Raw genomic sequence first — 23,866 nt, 5'->3', positions numbered from 1 at the left:
GAACGATCTTCGGATATTGCACGTGTCGACAAGGGGTATGGTTGTTAAATGAATGAGGTAAAGAATGCCTAGAGTGTTCTTATGTTATAATGTAAGTATGTGTATATAGGTACACGAATGGCATGTGAGTTCTACGTTCGACATAGTAAGTTAGGATGGCAAATCCCTCTAGCTTCTGTCGGACATAGACTCGGCTGGTGATGGCGTAGTTAAGGACTGCGAGCCTTATACGTGAAGTAGATGATATATGTAGACGTAGATAAGGACTGCGAACCTTATGCGTAATGTAGATAGGCGTCAGCCTAGGAAAGGACTGTGAACCTTATACGTGCTGTATTTGTAGCATAGGGGAGGACTGCGAACCTCGTACGTGCTATGAATTAGGTTGCAACATAGGGAAGGACTGCGAACCTTGTACGTGTTGTGGATGTATTTTAGCATAGGAAAGGACTGTGAACCTTATACGTGCTGATTTTGTAGCATAGAGGAGGACTGCGAACCTCGTACGTGCTATGAATTAGGTTGCAACATAGGGAAGGACTGCGAACCTTGTACGTGTTGTGGATGTATTTCAGCATAGGAAAGGACTGTGAACCTTATACGTGCTGATTTTGTAGCATAGGGGAGGACTGCGAACCTCGTACGTGCTATGAATTAGGTTGCAACATAGGGAAGGACTGCGAACCTTGTACGTGTTGTGGATGTACTATGGTATAGGGAAGGACCGCGATCCTTGTACGTACCATAAATGGTGAACATAGGTAAGGACTGCGAACCTTGTACGTGTTCACGACCTTGAGTACAGGTATAGACGGTGAACTATGAACGTACTCTCGGTAGACTGAGGTTAGTGATTGTAGATATGTATGTATGTATGGTAGCAAGTATGTATGTAGAACAGAAGGGTAACTAGTGAAGTATGGATATGTATCTACGGATATGTGTGTATGTGTATGTATTGTATGGCGTTCGATTAACTAGAACTCACTCAGCGTAGCTGACTTTTAGTATGCACGCAGGTGAGCTGATTATAGAGTTAGCATGAGGATGACACACGGCATGGATTGAACGGCTGGCATCTGAAGAAAGAAGTAAAGATGTTTTAAATATAAAGTTTTGTGTTATGGTATCAAAGAAAAGATTTAATGTTTTATAAAAATGATTGATATTACAAAAACTGGTTTGTAGTTATAAACCACCGGGTTAGGATCGGTTTGGAGTTTTTTTTAGCTAAAACCAGTTTGAACCTGATATTTTAATACCAGTTAGACAAAAACAGGTTTCATCCAGTTTAAAACCCGTTTGTAACTCAAAATTAATTTATAGCTCACATATCATATCCATTTATAGCTCATTAACCATTCCATGTAATGCCCTATTGAAAAATCAATTGATTATAAAGGAAAATATGATTGTAATTATAATAATGATATTAACAATTGCTTATGTTACAATAAGAAAGATATTTTGGAACCGGTTAGTCAAAAACAGGTTTAAAACCCGTCTGTGTATATACGTCAGCTTCAAAACTAATTTATAGCTCACATATCATATCCATTTATAGCTCAATAACCATTCCATGTAATGCCCGGTTGAAATTTGAAAATCAATTTACTGTAAAGGAAAATAGGAAATATCAATTGGAAATCAATATATGGTACTTAATTCCGCCCGTAGTGGCAGCATCAATACATAGATACCAACACTGATCGGATAATATCAATTGACGTACGTGAAGACCTAAATATATTGGTAGGATATGGTAAGTAAAAGATTCTTGGTAATGCTTTGGTTGACAGGTTCTCAAGATTATAAAAAAAGATGATGATATATACAATCTGTCAAAACTTCTTTATAAAATATAGGCCTTTAAAGTGTAAAGAACTGGACGTTCAATGAACTGCTCGGGTTTAAACCGAAAACCGGTTTGTGCACCTCTAGTAACAAATGTGTCAACTACTATTTTAAAAAGGAAGCGGTAAATAGCAAATGTTGTTTAATAATTTATTGTTGTTGTATAATAAAGGAAAATAACTTAAAATGAAAAGTGACATACCCTTACACTAAATGTGTCAACAAACGCCCACCAGTAATGGAGTCGGATTCTTGATGCTATTGAATGAATTAAACAAACAAATTTAGTAAGACTAAACAAATCAAAATATCAATTGATTTGAAATTGGAAATAATTCTTTATTAAAAAGTGTTGATTGTCCATGAAAAGTTTAAAATATCAATTGAAAAAGTGTTGGTTCACCATTCTTTTAGGCAATTAGCGAACCAAGGATAGAATAATAATAAGCTATTGACGAAAATAAAAGATCATTCATTTTAAAAATTAAAGTTGAAATTCAAGCATTAGTGAAAAATAATTAGATAGAAACGATTCCAAAAAGTTATATCCCCATAGAAAAAATTTCAGGCAGAACAAATCTAGATTTTAATAAAAACAGATAAACTTTATTTTAAAAGATAAACATTTTTAATCGTCAGTATTGCTTTGACTTTTGAACAGTTATTAAGTCAAATTCGATACAAGTTACAATCTTAAAAGTTAATACAATATAATTGCTATATTAAATGCATAACTAAATTAAATTGATTTATATAGTGGATATAGGTTAGAAAAAAGAGGAGTCATGAGAGCATGACAAGTGGCAAAATATGGTACTCTTTTATTAGAGTAGTAAGATGGGCTCTCTTTTTTATAAATACCTTACAAGTTTTGTAATCTATCGATATGAGACAAGAACTCACTTTCTTATTTAGACTAAGGTGGAAGCATTATATTTTTCTTCCTCCACCAACGTAAGATAAAACTCACTTATTTTATTTGCTCCATTTTAACTTTTACTTATATTATGGTTTGTTATACTTTATAATTGGTGAGGGTTCAAATCCCATTATTATAAAATGATGTCAGACTTAGAAGTATGTTTAGGGGTTGGTATGTGAGTTTATCTTTAAAAAAACGGGATTACTCCATAGAATAGTAACCAAGATTCAACTTTGTTCCAATTAGGTCACTCATTCTTTTTATTGTTTCAATTATGTCACTTAACCTTTAAATAATGTTTTAATCCTAGATATTTTACCTATTGAATAGGTAAAATGATGACATGTCATTTTTGTTTCCTTTTTCTTTTATTCTTTTATGTTAAATGCCAAATAACAATAAGATTTTATAACTAAAGTAATAAAAATTATGTTTTGATTTAAGAGATCCAACTCCTGTCACCTCCTCCACAAACTCCGGGCACCCTCTCAACCAGCTCCGGCCACCCCTCCGACAAGTCCGGCCAACCTTTTCATTCTCGGGTTTTGTAAAAGGTCCATGCTTTAAGCCTCCAAGATGTTGATCCGTACTAGAAGACCGTACCATGTTGATGTGGGAAGAAATTTTGGTGTTTTCGAGATTGGGGTTCGACAATGTAACTCAAATCTCTTTCAAACCTCAACATATTCTTTATAAACATGATATATTTTACATAATTTCTCATAAAAATGGCACCGAGTTGGTGTTGGAAGTAGCTTAAGACGGTGGTCGGCACATGGTGTGGTTCTTGGGAGAGTACAATAGTAGTTATACATAGAGAGAGTATAAGCGCGGTGGGGCTAAGACTATTGCGACCGCAAATGGATCTAACTCAGACCGATACAGGTGGCCGGAGGGAAGCTTTGGTTGTCGGAGAAACTGATCTGGGTTTGGGTTATGGTAGACAGAGAGATGCTTTGGAAAGAGAAGAATGGAACTGTAATTTTTATTTATTCAATTTTTTTTAAAAGATGTACAAAGACTAGAATTGTTTTGTGTGCATACATATCAAACAAAAGAAAATGAAACAAAAATGACATGTCATCATATTGAAGCATCATTTGAAGGTTAAGTGACCTGATTAGAACAATAAAAAAAATAAATGACCTAATTGAAAAAAAATTGAAACTTGGTTACTATTTTATAGAGTATTCTCTAAAAAAACATAATCCTTTATTTACGGTAATATGGAAATCCTATTAAAAAAATTGTGGTATTGATTGTGTTTTTCGTTTATATTTAGATCAATAAATAATCCATTTTAAATTAAGTCATACATACGAAAAGTCAAAATACATAGCTTGAATTAATCCACGTTTGAATTTCGATCAAAGAAATTTCACGTGGTATCATTGCTTTTTAGCTGAAAGTAAGGAAGATGGGTGAAGATTAGTGTTACTTTTATTTTTTTAAGAAAATTGGAATTTAATAATCCCAACTTTCTGTTATTGGTCGATAATAATTACAACTTTGTGTATTCCTACCAGTGGTCTCAAATTTAAAACAGTTAGCTCTCAATGGTCTCCCGTTAGAAAAAAAACTAACGGCGTTAAGTTTTTTTCGAATTTCAAACTGATTTTTAGGGCTTTTGATCGAAAGAAAGATACGCTTCGATTGATGTAAAACTTAGCTCGAAACGATACTCTAAACAGCTTAATTTTTGTTAATTTTAAATTCAACACCCGATTTGAAGCACTAATCAAGCCATTTGAAGCATTATTTTGAGCTAAGTTTTACGCTAATCGACTCGTATCCTCCTTCCGATCAAAAGCCATAATAAATCAGTTTGAAATTCAGAAAAAACCTAACGCCGTTAGGTTTTTTTTAACTGTGGACCATTGAGAGCCAACTTTTTTAAATTTGGGACCACTTATTGGAATATACAAAGTTAGGATTATTATTGGCCAATAACAAAAAGTTGAGATTATTAAATTCCAATTTTCCTTTTTTTATAATTTGATTTTTCAAAATACCCATTTCAATATAATAAAATAGTCTTTATTTTAAAGATTATTACTAAAATGCCAACAACTATTTTGGGTTATTAATTATATGATCTACAAGTGTTAAAAAAATTATTTTTATAAGCCTGTTCTCTATGGTGGGGGAGCATCGAAGCTCCTTCATAGTGCCACGTCCTCGTCACGGGGCTTCGAAGCTCGCCTCGCTATGGTTTAAAGCCTTTGGACGCCCCAATACATACACATATGTATGTGTGTGTGAGGGATGGAGAGAGGGAGAGCCCACCTTTTCCCCTCTTCCGCGCCCCATAGCGTGGAGCCTAAGCGAAAATCATGCTGTTTTAAATCCTCTTTATGTGAGAAAATATATAATAAAATAAATCATTTAATTTTTCAACTTTAAAGCTCATAAAATATGAAAAATTGTTTAAAATACAATGTTTATTTATCACTTTCTATAATCCAAATTTATAAACTTTGCTCACATAAAAAACTGCACATGTATAATTTGTTTCTAGGGATGAGATCGATAACGTATTGGTACTGATCGGTACCGGTACCGAAAATCTCGGTCTCGAAAATCGCAAATTTTTGGTACCGGTACTGATATTTAAGGTAAAATTCGGAAAATACCGGTACCAAAACTCAAAATTTTGGTACCGAGTAAGTACCAACGATACTAAATTGGTATTGATTTCTGTACCAGTACCAATACCGAATTTAATTCGGAAAATACCGGTATCAAAACCTTAAAACTTTGGTACCGAGTCGATACTAACGATACTAAATTGATATATTAATTTCGGTACCTGTATCAATACCGGATTTGCTATAATTTGTGTGTGTTGATAAACTTAAGCTTTTTTTTTCAGAATTTTATTCTGCATTAGTTAGGACTAGTAAGAGAGCCCACACGTTGCGACGGGAAGGCAACGGGGATTCGGTTGGTAGTATTTCGATTGGTTATTGTGCACCTTTTTAAACTAAACTTGGGTATGGAGGTATTAAAGATTTTTGGTCGGAAAACCAAAAGTTCTAAAATATTGGATCCGAATAAAACTATATAAGATATGGGTTTAGATTTTGGTGTGCACCTTTTTAAACTAAACTAATGAAACTGAAAAAAAGCTCTTTTTACCAAACTTATAATACATCATCATCATCATCATCATCATCATCATCATCATCGTACTCAGTATATCCCACCAATAACAATGCTATGGTAGGGTCTGAGGAGGGTAAGATGTAGACAGCCTTACCTCTATCCCATAGGGATAGAGAGGCTGCTTCCGGTGAGACCCCCGGCTCGATAGTAGTTTTGAATCAAGCCTTGGACATAAGACACATAACACTCAATCATCGGGACACCGGCTGATTGGTGCATGTGCCCTTGTCTTTCGGCTATCAACGCCACCACATGATGCCTGATTAACCTTCCGCCACTTTTAACGTTATTTTCACGTGATTAGTAAAATAACGTCAAAATTAGTGCAATTTTACTTTTGCCCACCCAAGGGTTCACACATATACACATTATATGTGCGCACCGCAAGCAGGGCGTACATATTTACTATAATTAAACATAATATAAGATATAAACTTGCTAAACTAATGTTGTCACTTAATCTTGCTTGCCCCATGTATTATATTCTATGAAATATTATGTAAAAAGAATGCATATATAAGTTGGTTATCTTGCTTTTTGATCTAAATTAAACTACACATGGTCTGTAAATATTTTTAATAAAATAACTAAATCATGACAAGCCACAATATTTTTAGTCTTTAATTGCTGATACAATTGTACGCATGAGTACCTTTTTGGGCAACTAATTAATGTAACTAAAGGCGAGAACAACTGAATATGTCACCGACGGTAAAATTTAATGGTAGGAGACAACAGTAGGATAGGTTGTTGGAGGCGAGACAACAAATACATAGGGTAAGCCCGCTCTTCATAGCGTGTACACATAAACTAATACCAAAAAAATAAACGAAATGAACTATAACTGGTTTAACTTTATGGGTTGAAAAGCTTGTGTCACTTCGGCTTTGCGTGTCCTCGCCTAGTGTAATACAAATAAACAATATTTGTGTATTATGAATCTCAGAAACAAGGTGACTACCCTTTGAACAAATCTTGTACACAACTATTGTTAACAAATGTTAACATATCAAAACTTGAGTCCTTAGATAACATGAAAAAATAATTAACAAAAAAGGGAAGTTCCTTCTTCCACATAAAAAGATCTCAATTTCATAGTTGACATTTGTTTCCTAACCACAAATAGTTGATTTAGAAACTAAACATGGTTAATTTCCTAGGATAGAAATGCCTGTGGTTAACTGGCAATTGAACAAGAATCATCAGTGCTAAAGTAAAAGTAGTGATGTAACTTTTGTGTGATCTCATTGAGTTCCATGGCATTCTCATTGAGTGCAAACTTGTATGGGTTGTGGTGGCTCTTTTTTGGTAATTGGTGTTATGATTAAGTTTGGGTTGAAGATTACGTCTTATTTTGCTGGAAATGATTCCACACCTGTTTCAAATGTAAATAACGCAGAATGATTAGTAGTCACGTAGCAGTTTCGTACATGCCAGTTTTGAACAAGAACTTGGGGGAAATTGTTAAATGACAAATATGCCAAAAAGATAGTGATAGCAAGGCAATTTCATTTTAAACTCTATATCATGCCAAAAAAAACTTATCGTTTTCCATTTCATTCCACTTTGAAACTTAAAATTGGGAATTTAATTTTTATTTATAAATTCCTTTCCATTCTCACAATATGTAGTCATTTTCACAAATTCACTTCATGTACCGCTTTTATCATTATAAAAAATCAGAAATACAAGTTAATGATCAAATCGGTAAAAAACCAGTTGGTCTGATTTGTCACGCCCACCTAACCCGACCGGTTTGGTCGGACCGCACCTAAACGAGAACAATGCGAAAGGCTTTTTAGGCTATAGTTAGTGTTGTCATTTGACAATTTTTCAATGATTTTTTTAAAGAAAATTCCACATGAGTAGCAATGGGTTTTGAAGTGTGAGTGATGCATACAATATCTCAATAAAATTAAAAAAACGAAAAAAATGTTATGCTTACGATAGCAACTAAGTTGTCGGTGTATTTTGTGTTTTTGTTTTTGTTGTTTTATTATATTCCAGTGACCACCTCTAGAACTATAAACATCTGCTTTTTCGGTAAACCGACCATGGGCTAGGTACTCTTTACCAATAAACCCTCTGTCGAGGTCACAAAAAGATTAAAAATATTAGCTGCTAATTTAAAACTTTTAAAAGAGGAAATTAATGTACTTACAATTTTCCTGCAATCATGGTGCTAATGTGGCTCTTACAAAGATCGGGCCAACCCAAAATCAGCTATTTTAGCATGAAACTTCCAAGTCTAATAATATATTGCAGCTCTAATATCCCTATAAATAATCCGACATTTGGTATTTTTCATGAAGGTGAACAAGCCACAAGGCCTTCAGCTGTATTAGTGATGATATTTTATCATTTTTCCCAGTATAAGTTCACTCCCTTGTGGTATCTGTAGAAATTTACAAATTCATTAGATGTTTTACAAAATACTAAAAGTTACACATTTTTGAAATTAGATGACAAACTTTCAAAAGAAAAATAATTGTTGACAATATTAAACTTAACAAAAAATAAAGTGGTTGAGGCTCACATAAGTAGATATTCATAAATAAGAATGCTTTCGGGACCTGAACAACTGCAACTTAACAACATGACCAGTTTTTTGTGTTGAACACTGCTGTCATGTCGACTTCTCGAAAAAGCTATGTATTAAACAAAATTTACAATCTATAACAACCAAAAACCAAATTAGAAACTATTAACTGGATAAGAAGAATGCGTACCTAGCTGGCTTTGATGATGCGATTGGGGGGGCTGAGACAAATTGTACTTTTAGCAATCATCTGGTGGTAATGGATGATTGACTCTTCAAGTGAACAGACCCTCCATAATTGATTGGTGAGAAATGATTCAAGAATTAAATGCAGGTTGCAATTCAGTGGTATATGAATGGAGCAATTAAGGTCGCGTGTTAATCGCCTCTTGAATGCATCGCTGGAGGATAATGGTAATTGTATGAGTGAATGGCCGGCAGTGAGGGTATACTAAATATAACGGTTATTAAAGTGGAAATATAAAGTTATGCACAGTTATTAACATCATTAACTGTTTACAGGAAATTAAAAAGTTCGATACACCGGTTATGAATCAATCCCCAACTGACTTCCTTATATCAATTGCTTCATCTATTTGAAGTTGGTCGTCAGATCTCATCCCCTGGGGGTTCATTCCAAGAACCAAAGAAGGTGCAAGAAATCCATTCAAAAAATGATCATTAGTTTTTAAAAAATCATTGATTATGAATGGCGTGTTACATCAATATATTCCGAATTCACAAATATTTGATTATGAAAAGTGAAAACACAAATTCAAACACCCTCAGATCCCATTATTGCATATCCATGCATACAATTTAATAAATAAAAGTTTTCCTCACCACATATCATATTATATTAGCATCCCTCATTCTTAAAATCCCGCCTAAAACTGCTTGCCTACACAATGAGGCGCGGATCCTTGCTCCAACCCGGTTTAATGGTATAACCCAAAATAACATAATCGTCGTCGCCACACATATGTTTTTCACAAACCCTAACTCATTCATTCGATCTGTTTAGTAACTCGATTATGAATCTGTAATCTCACAAACGTCGCATTATCATCATCTAGCCATTCACTGATTAAGGTAGGTAATTTTACTTAATTTCTTTCGCTGTATTTTCGATTTCTACCGTATCTGAAACCCTATATCACTTTTCCAAAGAAACGAAGTCAGATCATCATCTACAAATTGTATTTATTAACTTGCTTTGTTGTCATTTTGATTTGTAATATGTTCTGTAGATCTAAAACCAATTTCCCTTCTCTAGCAAACAATTATGCATCGCACATCAAAATTGTTATTGTGTTCTGTTGCAGAAGGCATGTATTTTGCCTACTTTAATTTTATATTTTTTATATTATTATTTAATCTAATTGTATATAAAGTATAAACCCTAAATCTAATCCCCTTTATTCATACTATTGATTTTCAGTTGTGATATATAAATTTCTTAATTATGAGTAATTCTATTTGATTTATAACATTGTTCAATTTGTATCAACAGCGTCAAACTGACTGTAGGTTTGCTAATTGTTATATGAAATCAACAAATATTTGTAATATGTTTTAAATTTAAATTTACAATGATTGTTGTTTGATTCTTTTTTTTCCATACCCTTCATAATTTTTCCTTTTTTATTACATTTTAAAGTTTCCAATTTTTTGTTATGTTTTGTATCCTTACAAAAAGAATTTGCAAAAATAAATTGTGTGTAAAAGATAGTGAAATGCTTATTCTGATTGAATTATCAACCACATATGAAAGCTACTGGATAGCCCGTCTTCATGAAAGAATATGGATTGTCAAATGGTGGTACCTGTAAGCTTATGTTTATTGAGGTTGAAAGAAAGTAAGCTTATTGTTTTACAAGCAACAGCAATTACATTCTATTCCATTCGTATCAATGAATTGTTCTTTATGTATAAAAGTAAACATCTTTGTCTGATATCTTTCACTTCAACTTCTATTTTATTTCAATCAAATTATACAATTAAAAACACCTAAAGAATTTATTAACCTGTTTTATTTTGATGGTGATTTATTTACATCAAATTTCACTCCAGCATCTCCCATTTCTGTCATCAAACAAACATCTTTGCAGCTTTATTTGGAGTCAATCTCGCAGTCAAGAATCTCTTAAAATCAGGTCTTCTGTGCTTCTATATTCACTTGAATGGACATCGCAGATTCAAACTTCGAACAACATTGTGTTTTAAAATAGATTATGATGGTGATTTTGAGATTAATCGATTTCCCCTGTGGAAGAACCAAGCTTTTGAACATAATTCTTCATCTGGGTCAGTTTAAGTTAATGACTTCACGATTTGGCTTCTTTTTTTTTTCTCTTTTTCTCCTATTGATGTTCGTTTAGATTTGGTTACCAATTTGAGAAGGCTTATATTGTTTTCAGAAAAGGGGTATTGCTCGCTGCTACTTGCAATGGACAATTTGTGAGTTACATGACTTGAATTTTTTAAGATATATTTACTTCAGTATTCTATGATTTGCGTTTCACATCATAAAGGGTAATTTTCTTTTTGCTTCTTCACATATCGAGCTCGCATCAGAACCCAAAGGATATAAGCTTCTTGGACCTACATATTTCCAAACACTCATACAGATGGACCACCATGTTGTAAGTATGCTTTGACTTTTGATGTCAACTGTAATATTTTTCATAAAAAGTGAAACAAATTGTCACTTAACTTTTGAGTAGCTATTCTCATTTGGTGGGGTGTCAAGGCAGTAAGGGTATAAAATAGAAGGGCAATAGTTGGAATGCAACATCTAGCTCTTCAAAAAAGAAGGGGAAAAAGAACTTTTTTGAGTTATAACTTTGATAGCACATTTTGGTGTTGAATAATACCATTTTTGAAGCAAGACATTTCATATTGTTTGTAAAATGGTTTGAATCTTCTTTACTAAATATTTATTATTTTATTCATCTAACTCGTGTGATACATAGATTACTAATCAATTTTTAGAGATTTATTTGTAAGTTTGTGAGTTATGATTGTAATTTCACTCGATGCTTATTTAATGTTGTACGCAACTTTATTTTATTCTTTTATTTATAAAGATGAATTATATAATTTAAATTGTTCAACCAGTGTACTACACGGGTACCTAACCTAGTAGGTACAATATAAACAATCAAATTCTGATAACTAACAGTTACATAACGCGGTAATAGGCTGAAAAGAACGGGTTTTGTTGGGTCTAAGTTTAAATCATACACTTCAGTTGACTTTCAAATAATCAATAATCTTTGGGCTATAGGTTGACAGTAAGATTAGTGGACGGGCTCAAATCATCCAACTTTTTATTAACGAAAAATTTTAACTTTTAGTACTTTGCTATACATCAATATTCAAGTCCAAGCATTATCTGATTTTTATTTTTCTTTTGGTATTTCAATCGAAACAAACACATATTATAAGCGATAACTGACAAGCGATGAGTGCGTACCTGCAGATTGGGACTTAGAGTATCTTTATGTGATGAACATAACCTGCATAATGGAATACTAAATAAATAGTAACAAAGATTTAATATATTATGTTGTATCAACTAATATATAAAATAATAAAGCTAATAGGAAATGTGAAACTGTAAGCAGGTTGCAGAATTCCACCTTCACCGTCTTCTATTAAACGCAACAACAATTTTTAACTTCACTATAAATCTTGATATGAGAACAGATGTTGATAATGTTACTTTATGTTGATAAAACGGACTCAAATAAGATTTAATCAAATCATGTAAAGTTAGTTGATAATATTAAAATGTAAAACGGATAAGTTGTCTATATGTCCTGCTAAACACATGCATTCTTTATTGAGTGAAAGATCAAACAAATTGCATATTATAGCTAAATAATAGAAATGACATAAAAGCTTTAATCAACTAAAATATTATAAAAGACATGACATATCAGTTAGCACCTAAGGGTCAATTAACATGAAACCTGCTTACCTTTTCTAAGTCAAAGAACATATAAGATAGTTCAGTTGTGAATCAGTAGAAATTATCATATAATATATAATAAATACCTACATTAACATTAAGAAATGGAACCTTAAAATAATATTGTTAGAAAAAACACAAAACAAATAACAATACAGTCTAAAATTCAAACTTCAATATATGCAAATAAAAGATCCAAATGAGTTTGTCATATCATTCATCCAGCTTCTAACGGAAACTCCGAGTTTGGTGTTTATTTAACTAATTACGAATATGTTTGAATTTTCATGTTTGAAAATCGGTTGTATTGACAGCTATATCACTTTTTTGTTAGTTATTCTCAAATCGGCATAACCCCACAACATATAAACAACCGAAACCAGAAAATTATCATCTAAAACCAGAATTTAATATAGTATATCAATATAACATCCAAAAAGAAATAATAATATTGATATCTTACTTGAATCTTTAACCAAGGTTGTGACTTGGCCCAAAACAGCAATCTGTTGAAACCTGGGTGAAGATTATTACAATATAACAACCAAAAGACACAAAATAACAAACCATGAAGAATAAGTCGAAGAAAGAACATGCAATTAATGCCAGACACACCAAAATAACTGCAGCAGATTTAATCTAAATGTTGACCGTATCAACCCTAAACCACACAATCGTTGCACAAAAATGAAATAAGAAGCATTGCAATAATAAACAAACATGAATACACACATTTTGAAATGAAAGTAGTTACCTCATCGATTTTACAAATTGCCTAGTGACCCTCTTTTCCCATCTTACAGAAACCAATAACTTCTTATTATGTTGCCTTGATCGACCAGGGACCCACTCATTTTAACTTCTGATGCAAATTAAGAAAATAAGCAGCACTAAACATAAGATTTGATCAAATAGAAGAATAATTTAAATTTAGCTGCAATTAGGTTAGGGGTGTAGCTAATTAATGAAATCCTAATAGTCTCACTTGGTCGCAGGAGAGCCGGTTTCCCTAAAATAGATATAAACCATGCTATTTGAATCAATTAATTTTACAGAAATTAGAATAATACCCCAAATTTAGACCAATGATAAGCCCTAGCTTAGTAGAAATTAAAACATTCTGTCTAGTATAGATGGTAAACACACATTAGCATAAAAAATTGACAGGTCACAGTATATAGCCAAATTCTCATAACCACAACTTATTGCAAAGTTACTAACACAAAACCTTCAATGTTTTCAAAACAGTCTAATAGCCTATCCAACACTTCTTCCTAGCAAACCTTCATAAAAAACAATGGTAATCATCGAAATGGAAGATCAAACGAAAATCATACACGATACTGCCTAAAAAACAAGGAAACGGGCGCTTACGTAATCATACCAGAAATTCATCAAATCTAATCCAATTTCACGAAATTAGATCCAAATTACGAAGACTGGACACTCAAAGTCCTTCATTATTATCACCGTAACCCCAACCCTAGAAAATCAAAATCGATAGATGAAAACATACAAAAAGTAATCACATATCTGAAATCATACCTTTTCATGATCCCGAAGAGACGATTGAAGAACTTGGTGGTCGTCCTGTAGATGTGACAAATATATACACGATGTAATAATGCTAATTGATGGGTGGCGGCGATTAAAAAACCCTACATCAATTGCCATAAATGCAGCGTAACCCCAGAGATAATGTCGCCAGAGGATGGTTGTAAAGTCGCCGCCGATATGCTATAATAAATTATACCGGCGTCTCCCAGGAAAAGGTTAAATTACGATTTTATCCCTCAAATATGTTGTATATGTAATATAAATAGATATAGATACAGATAATTAAAATGTTATTCTGTATTGGTTAGGATAAAGTATAACAAGATTATTCGAGTTTTTTTACAAACTAGTGTTGGTGAAAAAGGTATTTATCGCTTTAGTGTTTTTTAAAAAATATTTATCAAACTAGTGTTGATGGAAAAAAGTATTTTCCATTTTAGTGTTTTTCATTTATTTTATTCACCTTTTACTTTTAAATCTAGTTTTTATATTAGTTAATCTATTATTTATTTTTGTTTCATATTTCTTATACATTTTTTATCCAATAAATCCAATAACTTAGTTTTTATATTTTTATCAATCAATATTTTCTTATTATTTTACTAACTCGTTCTAAATATTTTCTTTTGATTTTTTTTCTCAAATATATGCATTTTTTTGTCTCTTTGTTTAATTATATTCATTTTACGAATCAGCATATTTTTTACTTTCCATTTTGATTTGGTTAATCAATTATCTAATTTTATATCATATTTCTTATATATTTTTATGTCCAATCAATCCAAAATGTTTTTTTTTTATTTTTCTTAATAGTCAACATTTATATATTTTTGCTAACTCGTTCTAAATCTTTTCTCGTAATTAAAAAAGAAAACTTGCAATTAAATTTGACCCGATTAAATGTTCATGTTGAAGAAAAAACTCCAACAAAAGTCAGTAAAACCTATACGTTGGTAAAACACATGCGTTGCAACGATTATTCGATGAGAATTCGGTTAGTATCGGCAATGTTCGTTATATTGCTGGAACTAAACCTAAAAATAAATTCGTAGAACTATCATATTTAATATAAAAAAGATCGCTAAAGCCCGAGCGTTGATAACAACCGGGAGTCGTGGCGGCTATTCAACGCAAATTTGGTCAGTATGAGCAAGGTTTGTTAAGGTATCGGATCTAAACCGAAAATAAAAACTTGTAAAACGCGCAAATTTAAAACAAAATAAAAAAACAATTTAAATAGGTAAAATCCGGGCATTGGTAAAACGCAGACATTGTAATATTTAACCGAAACTCGATCAATATCGATTAGGTTCGTTATGGTGCAAAATTAAGCCCAAATAAAATTCGTAAAATGAATATATTTAAACAGAAATACAAAAAAAAATATATTTGAAGACAAAAAAAAAACCAAATGAGAAAAGAAATAAAAAAAAGATTTAGAACGAGTTACTAACAAAATAAGAAACGTTGATTAACAAAAAAAATATATAGATTTATTAGATTAAAAATTATAAGAAATATGATAAAAAATAAAAAAATAGATTAAAAAATAGAAATATTAAATTTAAAAGTAAAAGATGAATACAAAATAAGTGGAAAACACCAAAATGGTCAATATTTTTTTCCACCGATACTAGTTTGATAAATATTTTTTAAAAAACATCAAAATGGTAAATACTTTTTCCAACAAACAAGTGTTTTGAGAAAAAAATTCTTTTTAACATTATTCTCTTACGACACGTCCCCAAAGGAGCTCAAACTTTCACAAGCCTCATAAATGTTGAGCTTTGGGTGACGTTCAAAAGCTTCAAGCCCACTCTCTCTCTCGTGAAAGCTGTGTTTTTATCACTTTCTTGCCTGCCTTTTGCCATAATATCTTCTTCTTGTTTGTTTTTATCACTTTCTTTCTTGCAAAAAAATATCTCACCCATCCTCCATTATTCAATTGCTATCACAATATTCTGATTTCTCATATTCACGCACATCAAGTGACTCCCACTTCAAGCAAAGGTACCTCTTTCATTGACCCATTATCAATCTTGATCACCATTTCATTAAAAATTTGTAAACTTTCTGTTAATTCGAACCTTTTTTGATGTGGGTCTCTCAAGATTTGGTGTAATTTGGTTCATTTCATGTAATTACATGTGGGTATGTAAGATTTTGTTAGATTTCGTTTGGGTAAAATCTAAAGATCGCATTTTGGCGAATTTGTGTTTTTATCAAGAAAATTAACGAACTTTATTGTAAAATGTTGAAGATTTGATCTGGGTTTTGTTTCAGATTGGGGGAAAATGGTGAATTTGGGGCTGTTTTCTGAGATCAAGCCTCTGGTTTCGGTGAATGTGAGGTTCAGAATACCTTATTATACTCTATGGGGTCAAAGTTTGGTTGTGAGTGGGTCGGAACCGGTTCTTGGTTCTGGAAATGTGAAGAAGGGTCTTTTATTGACCCCTTTTCGTGAAGGTGATGAACTGATTTGGGGCGGGAGTTTGAGCGTGCCGGTTGGGTTTCAAGCTGAGTATAATTACTATGTTGTGGATGATAATAAGAATATTTTAAGATGGGAAGTTGGAAATAAGAGGAAGTTGGTGATACCCGAAGGAGTTGAAAATGGGAAGGTGGTTGAGTTTCATGATCTTTGGCAGGTAAAAGTAATGTTTTAGATTAATATGTTGTTAGATTATTAGTTTAATTGCATATTATGACACTATTAATGCAGACTGGTAGTGATAGCCTTCCTTTTAAAAGTGCATTCAAGAATGTCATCTTTCAGAACACTAAGAATTTAGCTATTGAGAAACCACTTGGCGCGATTCAGAATAAGCTTGATCATGCTGGTAATATTTTATTATCATCTTTTGAGGTAAAAAAAATCATTTCTTGAATAATCGTTCAATTTATATTAATGTTAATGGCACTGCTTTCAGATTCGGTTGTTGTCCAGTTTAAAATATGCTGTCCAAATATATCAGAAGGAATATCGGTACTTTTTATAACCCCTTTTTTCCAAATTAAACTCCAGACGCTTTTATAAACGCGTAACTTCCACGTGGTGCGTGTTTTTGTTACAGACATATGTGATTGGCAGCTCGGTAGAGTTAGGGAAATGGAACGTTCATGATGGAATTAAACTTAATTATGCCGGTGAATCGGTTTGGGAAGGAGACTGTGTAATACCAAAGGCTGCATTTCCTGTAAAATATAAATATTGTAAATACGGGGAATATGGAACCTTTGATTTGGAATATGGAGCAAATCGGGAGGTGACGGCTGATGTTTCAGCCAGTGGGCCAAATTATATTATTCTATCAGATGGCATGATGCGAGTAAGATTTTAGACGATTAATATTTTAATTTTCACTTTTTTTTGAATGTGTGTGAAAATAGGTTGTACTTGTTTTGTTATGTTTATGTTTAAGGAAACGTCATGGCGGGGTGCTGGTGTTGCAATCCCTATGTTTTCGGTGAGGTCGGAGGATGACGTGGGAGTTGGTGAGTTTGTTGATTTGAAATTGGTTGTTGACTGGGCGGTTGACTCCGGTTTTCATTTACTACAACTTTTGCCTATAAATGATACTTCTGTGCACAAGATGTGGTGGGATTCATATCCATACAGGCATGCAAAAAAACTAAATTTATGTTATGAGTTTAAGTCTTTACAGAAAAGATTTTGTTTCCCTTTATTTATATTATTGCCACCTTATTGCTATGCAGCTCTCTGTCTGTGTTTGCATTGCATCCGCTATATCTTAGACTCCAGAGACTTTCAGAAAATATACCAGATGATATCAATGTAGGTCCACTGAGAAAACATGATGTGAAGAGATATTTAAATTACTGTTTTTAATTTAATTTAAAGCAGCGGTATTTACCTTATGTTTATCGGTTTTAATTTGCAGCAAGAGATAGAAAGGGCAAAGAAAGAACTCGACAAGAAGGTATTTCTTCATTTATTATCTTAGAATATTATGTTGTTATAAAGTAATTTTTCCAATTAGGCATTTAAGATAATTTTATTGTGTATATATTGATATTAGTAAATTAATAATTTCTCTTGTTTCAGGATGTAGATTATGAGGCTGCTATGAATACAAAGCTTTCAATTTCCAAGAAGATATTCGATTTGGAAAAGGATTTGATACTAAATTCTGATTCCTTCAAGAATTTCTTATCCAAAAACGAGGTACGTGTGGAAAATTTAGTAAACCTTTTTTTCTCTTATTTTCTTGACTTTATGTTGTTTATTTGCTTTTGTTATATGATACAGGAATGGTTGAAACCATATGCAGCTTTTTGCTTCTTACGAGACTTCTTTGAAACTTCAGACCATAGCCAATGGGGCACATTTAGTCAATTTTCAAAAGAAAAGGTGATCATATTAAAACTAATCATAATAAAAATTTATTTGTTACATGCTGATATTCTAACACCTATGGTAGAATCATAATTTCATCAGCTTGAAAAGCTCGTGTCCAAAGGCAGCTTCCATTATGACATCATATGCTTCCATTATTATATACAATACCATTTGCACTTACAAGTAAGTTGCTTTCTGCAATATACGATATGCGTAATAAAGCTAAACTAAATAATATTATTGGGATCATTAGCTATCAGAAGCAGCAGAATATGCAAAAGAGAAAGGAGTGGTGTTAAAAGGGGATCTCCCGATAGGTGTCGATAAAAACAGTGTAGATACATGGGTGTATCCGAATTTGTTTCGAATGAACACGTCTACGGGGGCCCCACCAGATTATTTTGACAAAAATGGTCAAAATTGGGGGTTTCCTACTTACAATTGGGAGGAGATGTCTAAAGACAATTATGCTTGGTGGCGTGCTCGTTTATCACAGGTTATTTAATTATTTTATATTTAGTTTTGTTGCCTGTTTGCTAATTAAATCATTGTTGAACCTGTTTTTTTGGATATAGATGGCAAATTATTTCACGGCTTATAGGATAGATCATATTTTGGGTTTCTTTAGAATTTGGGAGCTTCCGGCACATGCAATGACGGGTCTAGTTGGTAAATTTAGACCATCAATCCCACTCAGTCAGGTACATTTTAAGATGTATTTTTTAAGGATCATATTTAAAATGATGTTAGTGTTGTTTTTTTTTATGTAAATGAGAAATATCTTTATAATAGGAAGAGCTTGAAAAGGAGGGAATTTGGGACTTTGATCGTCTGAGCAAACCGTATATTATGCAAGAGTTCTTACAGGTTTCTTTATTTCTGAATTTGGATTATTTAATTGTGTTTATAGTTCAAAGGGTCATGTTTATTGAAGTTGTTTTGACTTTTCTTTCAGGAAAAGTTTGGACCTTTATGGACAGTCATAGCCTCTTATTTCATGAATGAGTTTAAGAAAAATCATTACGAGGTAGTATAGTTTCCTTGGATCGGTGTTTTACTTTCCCTACATTTTATTATATGTGAAGCTTTCGACCTGCTTACTTATGAATGGGTTGATTCGGCTTATGGTTTATCTATAACGGGTCAAATGGGCTGTACACCCGAAGTGTATTTTCAATGCAACTAACATTCTATCCTCCTAAGTCATGTTGATTCAAACACCACTTCATTCATTATTTATAAAAAGTTTGACTTTTTAAGTCAAAGAGTGTTTCGGGTTAACACCAATTTTGTCACCTCTAAATTAGCATCCTTCAATATTGCAGTTCAAGGACGATTGCAACACTGAGAAAAAGATTGCTGCCAAATTGAAATCACTTGTTGAGCAAAAATTATTATTGCAAGATGAAGAGAAATTAAGGCGGGATCTTTTTGATCTTGTGCAGGTAAGATATCAAAATATGCATACAAGGAAACTGAATTACTTTTTCTATCTACTCAAATATTATATAAATGTTCATTGGCAGAATATAGTGCTTATTAGAGACCCCGAGGATGCTAAAAGTTTCTATCCTCGTTTTAACCTAGAAGATACATCAAGTTTCAAGGCTTTGGATGAGCACAGGCACTTTATACATTTATATATATATAAATTGAGTTACATGTAAAAATTCCTTCATTAAAAAAATACTTTTGTTTTTTATTTTGTACAGCAAAAACGTATTTAGAAGATACTATTACGACTACTATTTCCAACGACAAGAAACTCTTTGGCGCCAAAATGCCATGAAGACGTTACCCGCACTTCTAAATTCATCAGATATGTTAGCATGTGGAGAAGATCTAGGCTTAATTCCTTCTTGTGTTCATCCCGTACGCCTTCTTTAATATTATAAAATAACTTATATAATATCATTTTATTAAACATTTGTCTAGACAACTTATCTTTTGAAATGATGTAATGCAGGTTATGCAGGAGTTAGGATTAATAGGCTTACGTATTCAACGTATGCCAAGTGAGGCTGATTTGGAGTTTGGTATTCCTTCTCAATATGATTATATGACCGTATGTTCTTCAAACATCTTTTAAATTTTTACTTGCAATTTGTAAATTGTAAATCATGAGTTGGTGAAATTGTTGCAGGTGTGTGCGCCATCATGCCATGATTGTTCTACCTTGCGTGCATGGTGGGAAGAAGATGAAGATAGAAGACGCTCGTTTTTCAAAGCCATGATTGGTTCTGACAGTCTGCCACCTCAGAAGTGTGTTCCGGAAATAGTATATTTTGTGCTTCGTCAGCATCTTGAATCTCCATCAATGTGGGCAATTTTCCCTCTACAGGTATTATGTTTTTTAATATGATTGCCTAAAGAAAAATGAAATAATTTCATACCAGCTGCAAAAAAATTGGTTATCTAAGGAGAGATTAAAGTTAGTTTTTTTTTGCCATTTTGCCACTCCTATTTTAGCTTTTTTGGAAGATTTTTAACTGTTAATTATTGTTGATTATGTAATTATGCATTTATGCTACTAGTAAAAAGGATATTTGTTGGCATAAAGCATAATATGAAATAGGTTGGCATAAACGGGTTCAGGTCATGAGGTCGAACCTGTGAACCCCGTTTAGCTAGACAGTCGTGTTCGGGCCAACCTGGCTGATTCGCGGGCTGACCTGCTTATCCATTTTTTTATATTTTATTATTTATTTTTTTTTTCAAATTGTGTTTTCTGTTTTGAATTAAATTGGTTTGGTATCTTAGACCAAAATTTAAAACTAAAAGAAAATTGACATATGTTTTATAATTAAAATGTAGTTTTTTTATAAATTGTATTTTTTGTTGTATAAATGTAAATTTAAAGTATTAATATGTGAAAACAATTAAAAGTAAAAACTGTTAGCGGGTCGTGTTCGGGTTAACCCGTGAATGTCGTGTCATGTTTGGGTCCCTGTGTCTGACCCAATTTTCTGATACGGGTCGTGTTTGGGTCCGTGTCAAATTTTCGGGTTCATGTCGGATTGGACCCACTAACCCCCCAACACGGCCCGTTTAGCGCCCCTAACTTTATATAGAAATAATTTGTAAAAGCCTTATAATTGGTAAAAAGAATAAGTTGTGATATCTTAAAATAGTGTGAATTAGCTAAATCAAGCAACTGATTATCTTATTATTACTACTCCAACTCTTCAAGCAGCTGAAGCACAATCCAAACACTATATATATTCTGTTACAGGTTTCACATAATCAGTTTCAAAACGCACATCCATTCGACCCCCTTAATACATATGGCAACAATATTATCATTTTGTGCAAGTAAACGAGCTTTTTTGTGTTCTTCAGGATTTGTTAGCATTGAAAGAACAATACACGACACGCGCTGCACCAGAGGAGACAATCAATGATCCTACAAACCCTAAGCATTACTGGCGATTCCGTAAGTGTAACGTTTTTAATAACAACTAGTTATGGATTCTGATCATTCAAACTCAAATGATCACTTTCAAGACGCACATTAAGTATTTTATTTATCTTTCAGGTGTTCATGTAAGCATTGAATCCCTATTAAAGGACACGGAACTTACAACAACAATTAAAGGACTTGTTTGCTCGAGTGCAAGATCTTATCCTGGTCAAGAGGAAGCACAACCGGAAGTAACCGTGCCCCCACAAATGCAGCAAATTATCATTGAGCAGGAGAAGATTCGGCTCCCGAACCGAGAGGTTAAAATCACAAGCATCGCGCTTCTGTAAGGTTATTTTTTCTTTTACCGTTATATATGATACCAGACGTTATTTGACTTTATTGACTATATGTCATGGATCATGGTTGCCATAAAAGTATGTAAATCTGGGCTTATGACTCTTTCAAAGGAAATGCTGCAATAAAAGTTTTTTATGTTTAATTATACAAGATTGCATGTCTTTGCTTGTGATTTAAGCATGTGGATTCTTTGTTGAGTTTATTGTAAACTCCAAATTTAACCTGCATTGTCATTGGAAAAAGATTATAATTAGACAACAGGGGATTTGGGATCTTTAATATGCTGATAATAGAGTGGCTGCATTGTCATTGAAAATAAGAGTATAATTTCAATTTAATAGCATTGGCATTTAGTTTATTAAAATAAATTTTAGAATTTTAATAGTTTTAAAATACTCAAAAAGGGGTTCAAAACAAAACAATTTATTAAAATTTAGTATATTGATGTTTTAAGATTTTTAAGCAGCCACCTATGTAAGTCCTTTGATGGGTAGTTATGAAGGTTTTTTTTTTTTTTTCCTTCGTGGGTTCATTTAATAAAAGAAAAAGAATGGAAATGAAACATTTTCCTTGCTTCTCTCTCTTCTCTCCCTTTTCTTTCCTTCCATTCATTCATGTCCTTTCTTTATTTTCTGTTCTTTACTTTAATGAAACTCGGTAACACACATTTCTTTATTTCTTTTCAATTCTCTCCTTAATCACAACTATTCTTTTCTTTCCATACTTTTTCTTTCTTTTCTTTTCTTAAATGATACTTAGAAACATAGAATTTCATTAATAGGGAGGTCATGTATTCAAGTCTTGAAAGAAGGGATTTTCCAAGTATCCCTTACAAGATTAAGAGTATCGGCTATTTAAAAAGAAAAAAGAAAAATTCTTTCTTGCCCACCAATCATCATTTGGGGTATACCCCATTTTCCCTCACGCATGAGGTGAGGTGAATATTGGGTCGCCCCACATGGCGTCTGATGTGGCAGAGGGTCACGCGTGATAAAGTTTTGAACCCCCCCTCCTGATGGTCACGCGTGACGTGAGCTTGGTGACCATGGTCACACAGCCCATGCCATGCTTCCTCCTTTTTGACCGTTAACAGTCCAATTTAAAAAAAAAATATTTTATTTATATTATATAAATGCATAATTACAACCCAAAATCAACCAAGAACAATTTCAAACCATTATCTTCTACAACTTTTCTGTACAACCCAAATTGGATCCAAACTTTAACCCGTTCCCAAAGGTAATGCAAGGTTTGGTTTCACCTTCCAACGAATGGCTCAAGTATACTGCAATCTGCATACCTCCAACAACAAGGCCATTCAAGTCAAATCCTTCAAATCGAAGAGGATGTTCAAGAGTTGGTGTCGGAAACCCAAGCCGAACCCGAACCCGTGAAGAAGAAGAAAATGGAGAATGATGGATAATGAGACAAGTGGTGTATACCTCTATGTTGAAGGATGTTGAGAAGTGATATTGAATAATAGGGGAAAGCTACGTGACACATACGTGACGAGTAAGAGAAATGAGAAGTGATATATACCCCTTACACATAGCATAAAAACTCTCCATATGGCTTCATCCTCCACTTTCATTTTTTCTATGCAATCATTCACTTCTAAATCGTCGTTACATCACCAATTCCACTCTCACTCGATTTACGTAATACACATTATTCATCACTCACCTTTTATTTTCAATTTTATTAATACAATTAACATTAGCAAATAAAATTAA

General features: G+C 32.8%; 1 protein-coding gene across 1 annotated transcript; it reads left to right on the top strand.

The window, feature by feature from the left end:
- The first annotated feature begins 15,954 nt into the window (after window positions 1-15,954).
- LOC143565620 (4-alpha-glucanotransferase DPE2-like) lies at window positions 15,955-22,317 on the top strand. The gene is made up of 22 exons (XM_077052543.1): window positions 15,955-16,023; window positions 16,297-16,661; window positions 16,736-16,853; window positions 16,944-16,999; window positions 17,088-17,342; window positions 17,436-17,632; window positions 17,731-17,809; window positions 17,916-17,954; window positions 18,080-18,199; window positions 18,284-18,385; window positions 18,473-18,556; window positions 18,627-18,869; window positions 18,949-19,074; window positions 19,166-19,240; window positions 19,329-19,400; window positions 19,699-19,818; window positions 19,900-19,997; window positions 20,086-20,245; window positions 20,340-20,438; window positions 20,517-20,714; window positions 21,713-21,806; window positions 21,909-22,317. Exons 2-22 carry the CDS (start codon window positions 16,308-16,310, stop codon window positions 22,121-22,123), a joined length of 2,904 nt encoding a protein of 967 aa, XP_076908658.1. The 5' UTR covers window positions 15,955-16,023; window positions 16,297-16,307; the 3' UTR covers window positions 22,124-22,317.
- Window positions 22,318-23,866: the final 1,549 nt, after the last annotated feature.

This window comes from Bidens hawaiensis, unplaced genomic scaffold, assembly GCF_021521415.1.
Source record: "Bidens hawaiensis isolate Kalapana, Puna unplaced genomic scaffold, B.hawaiensis_p1.1 tig00001206_1, whole genome shotgun sequence".
Classification (NCBI taxonomy): domain Eukaryota; kingdom Viridiplantae; phylum Streptophyta; class Magnoliopsida; order Asterales; family Asteraceae; genus Bidens; species Bidens hawaiensis.
Note: the sequence above shows the minus strand (reverse complement) of the source record. Positions and strands in the feature narration are given on the sequence as shown.

Excerpts from the sequence above, each read along its gene's own strand:
- LOC143565620 (XM_077052543.1), top strand. The coding sequence starts at position 16,308 with ATGGTGAATTTGGGGCTGTTTTCTGAGATCAAGCCTCTGGTTTCGGTG. Across the intron at positions 19,998-20,085 it reads AAGGCTTTGGATGAGCACAG|CAAAAACGTATTTAGAAGAT; the intron begins GCACTTTATACA and ends TATTTTGTACAG. Across the intron at positions 20,439-20,516 it reads CTCAATATGATTATATGACC|GTGTGTGCGCCATCATGCCA; the intron begins GTATGTTCTTCA and ends AAATTGTTGCAG.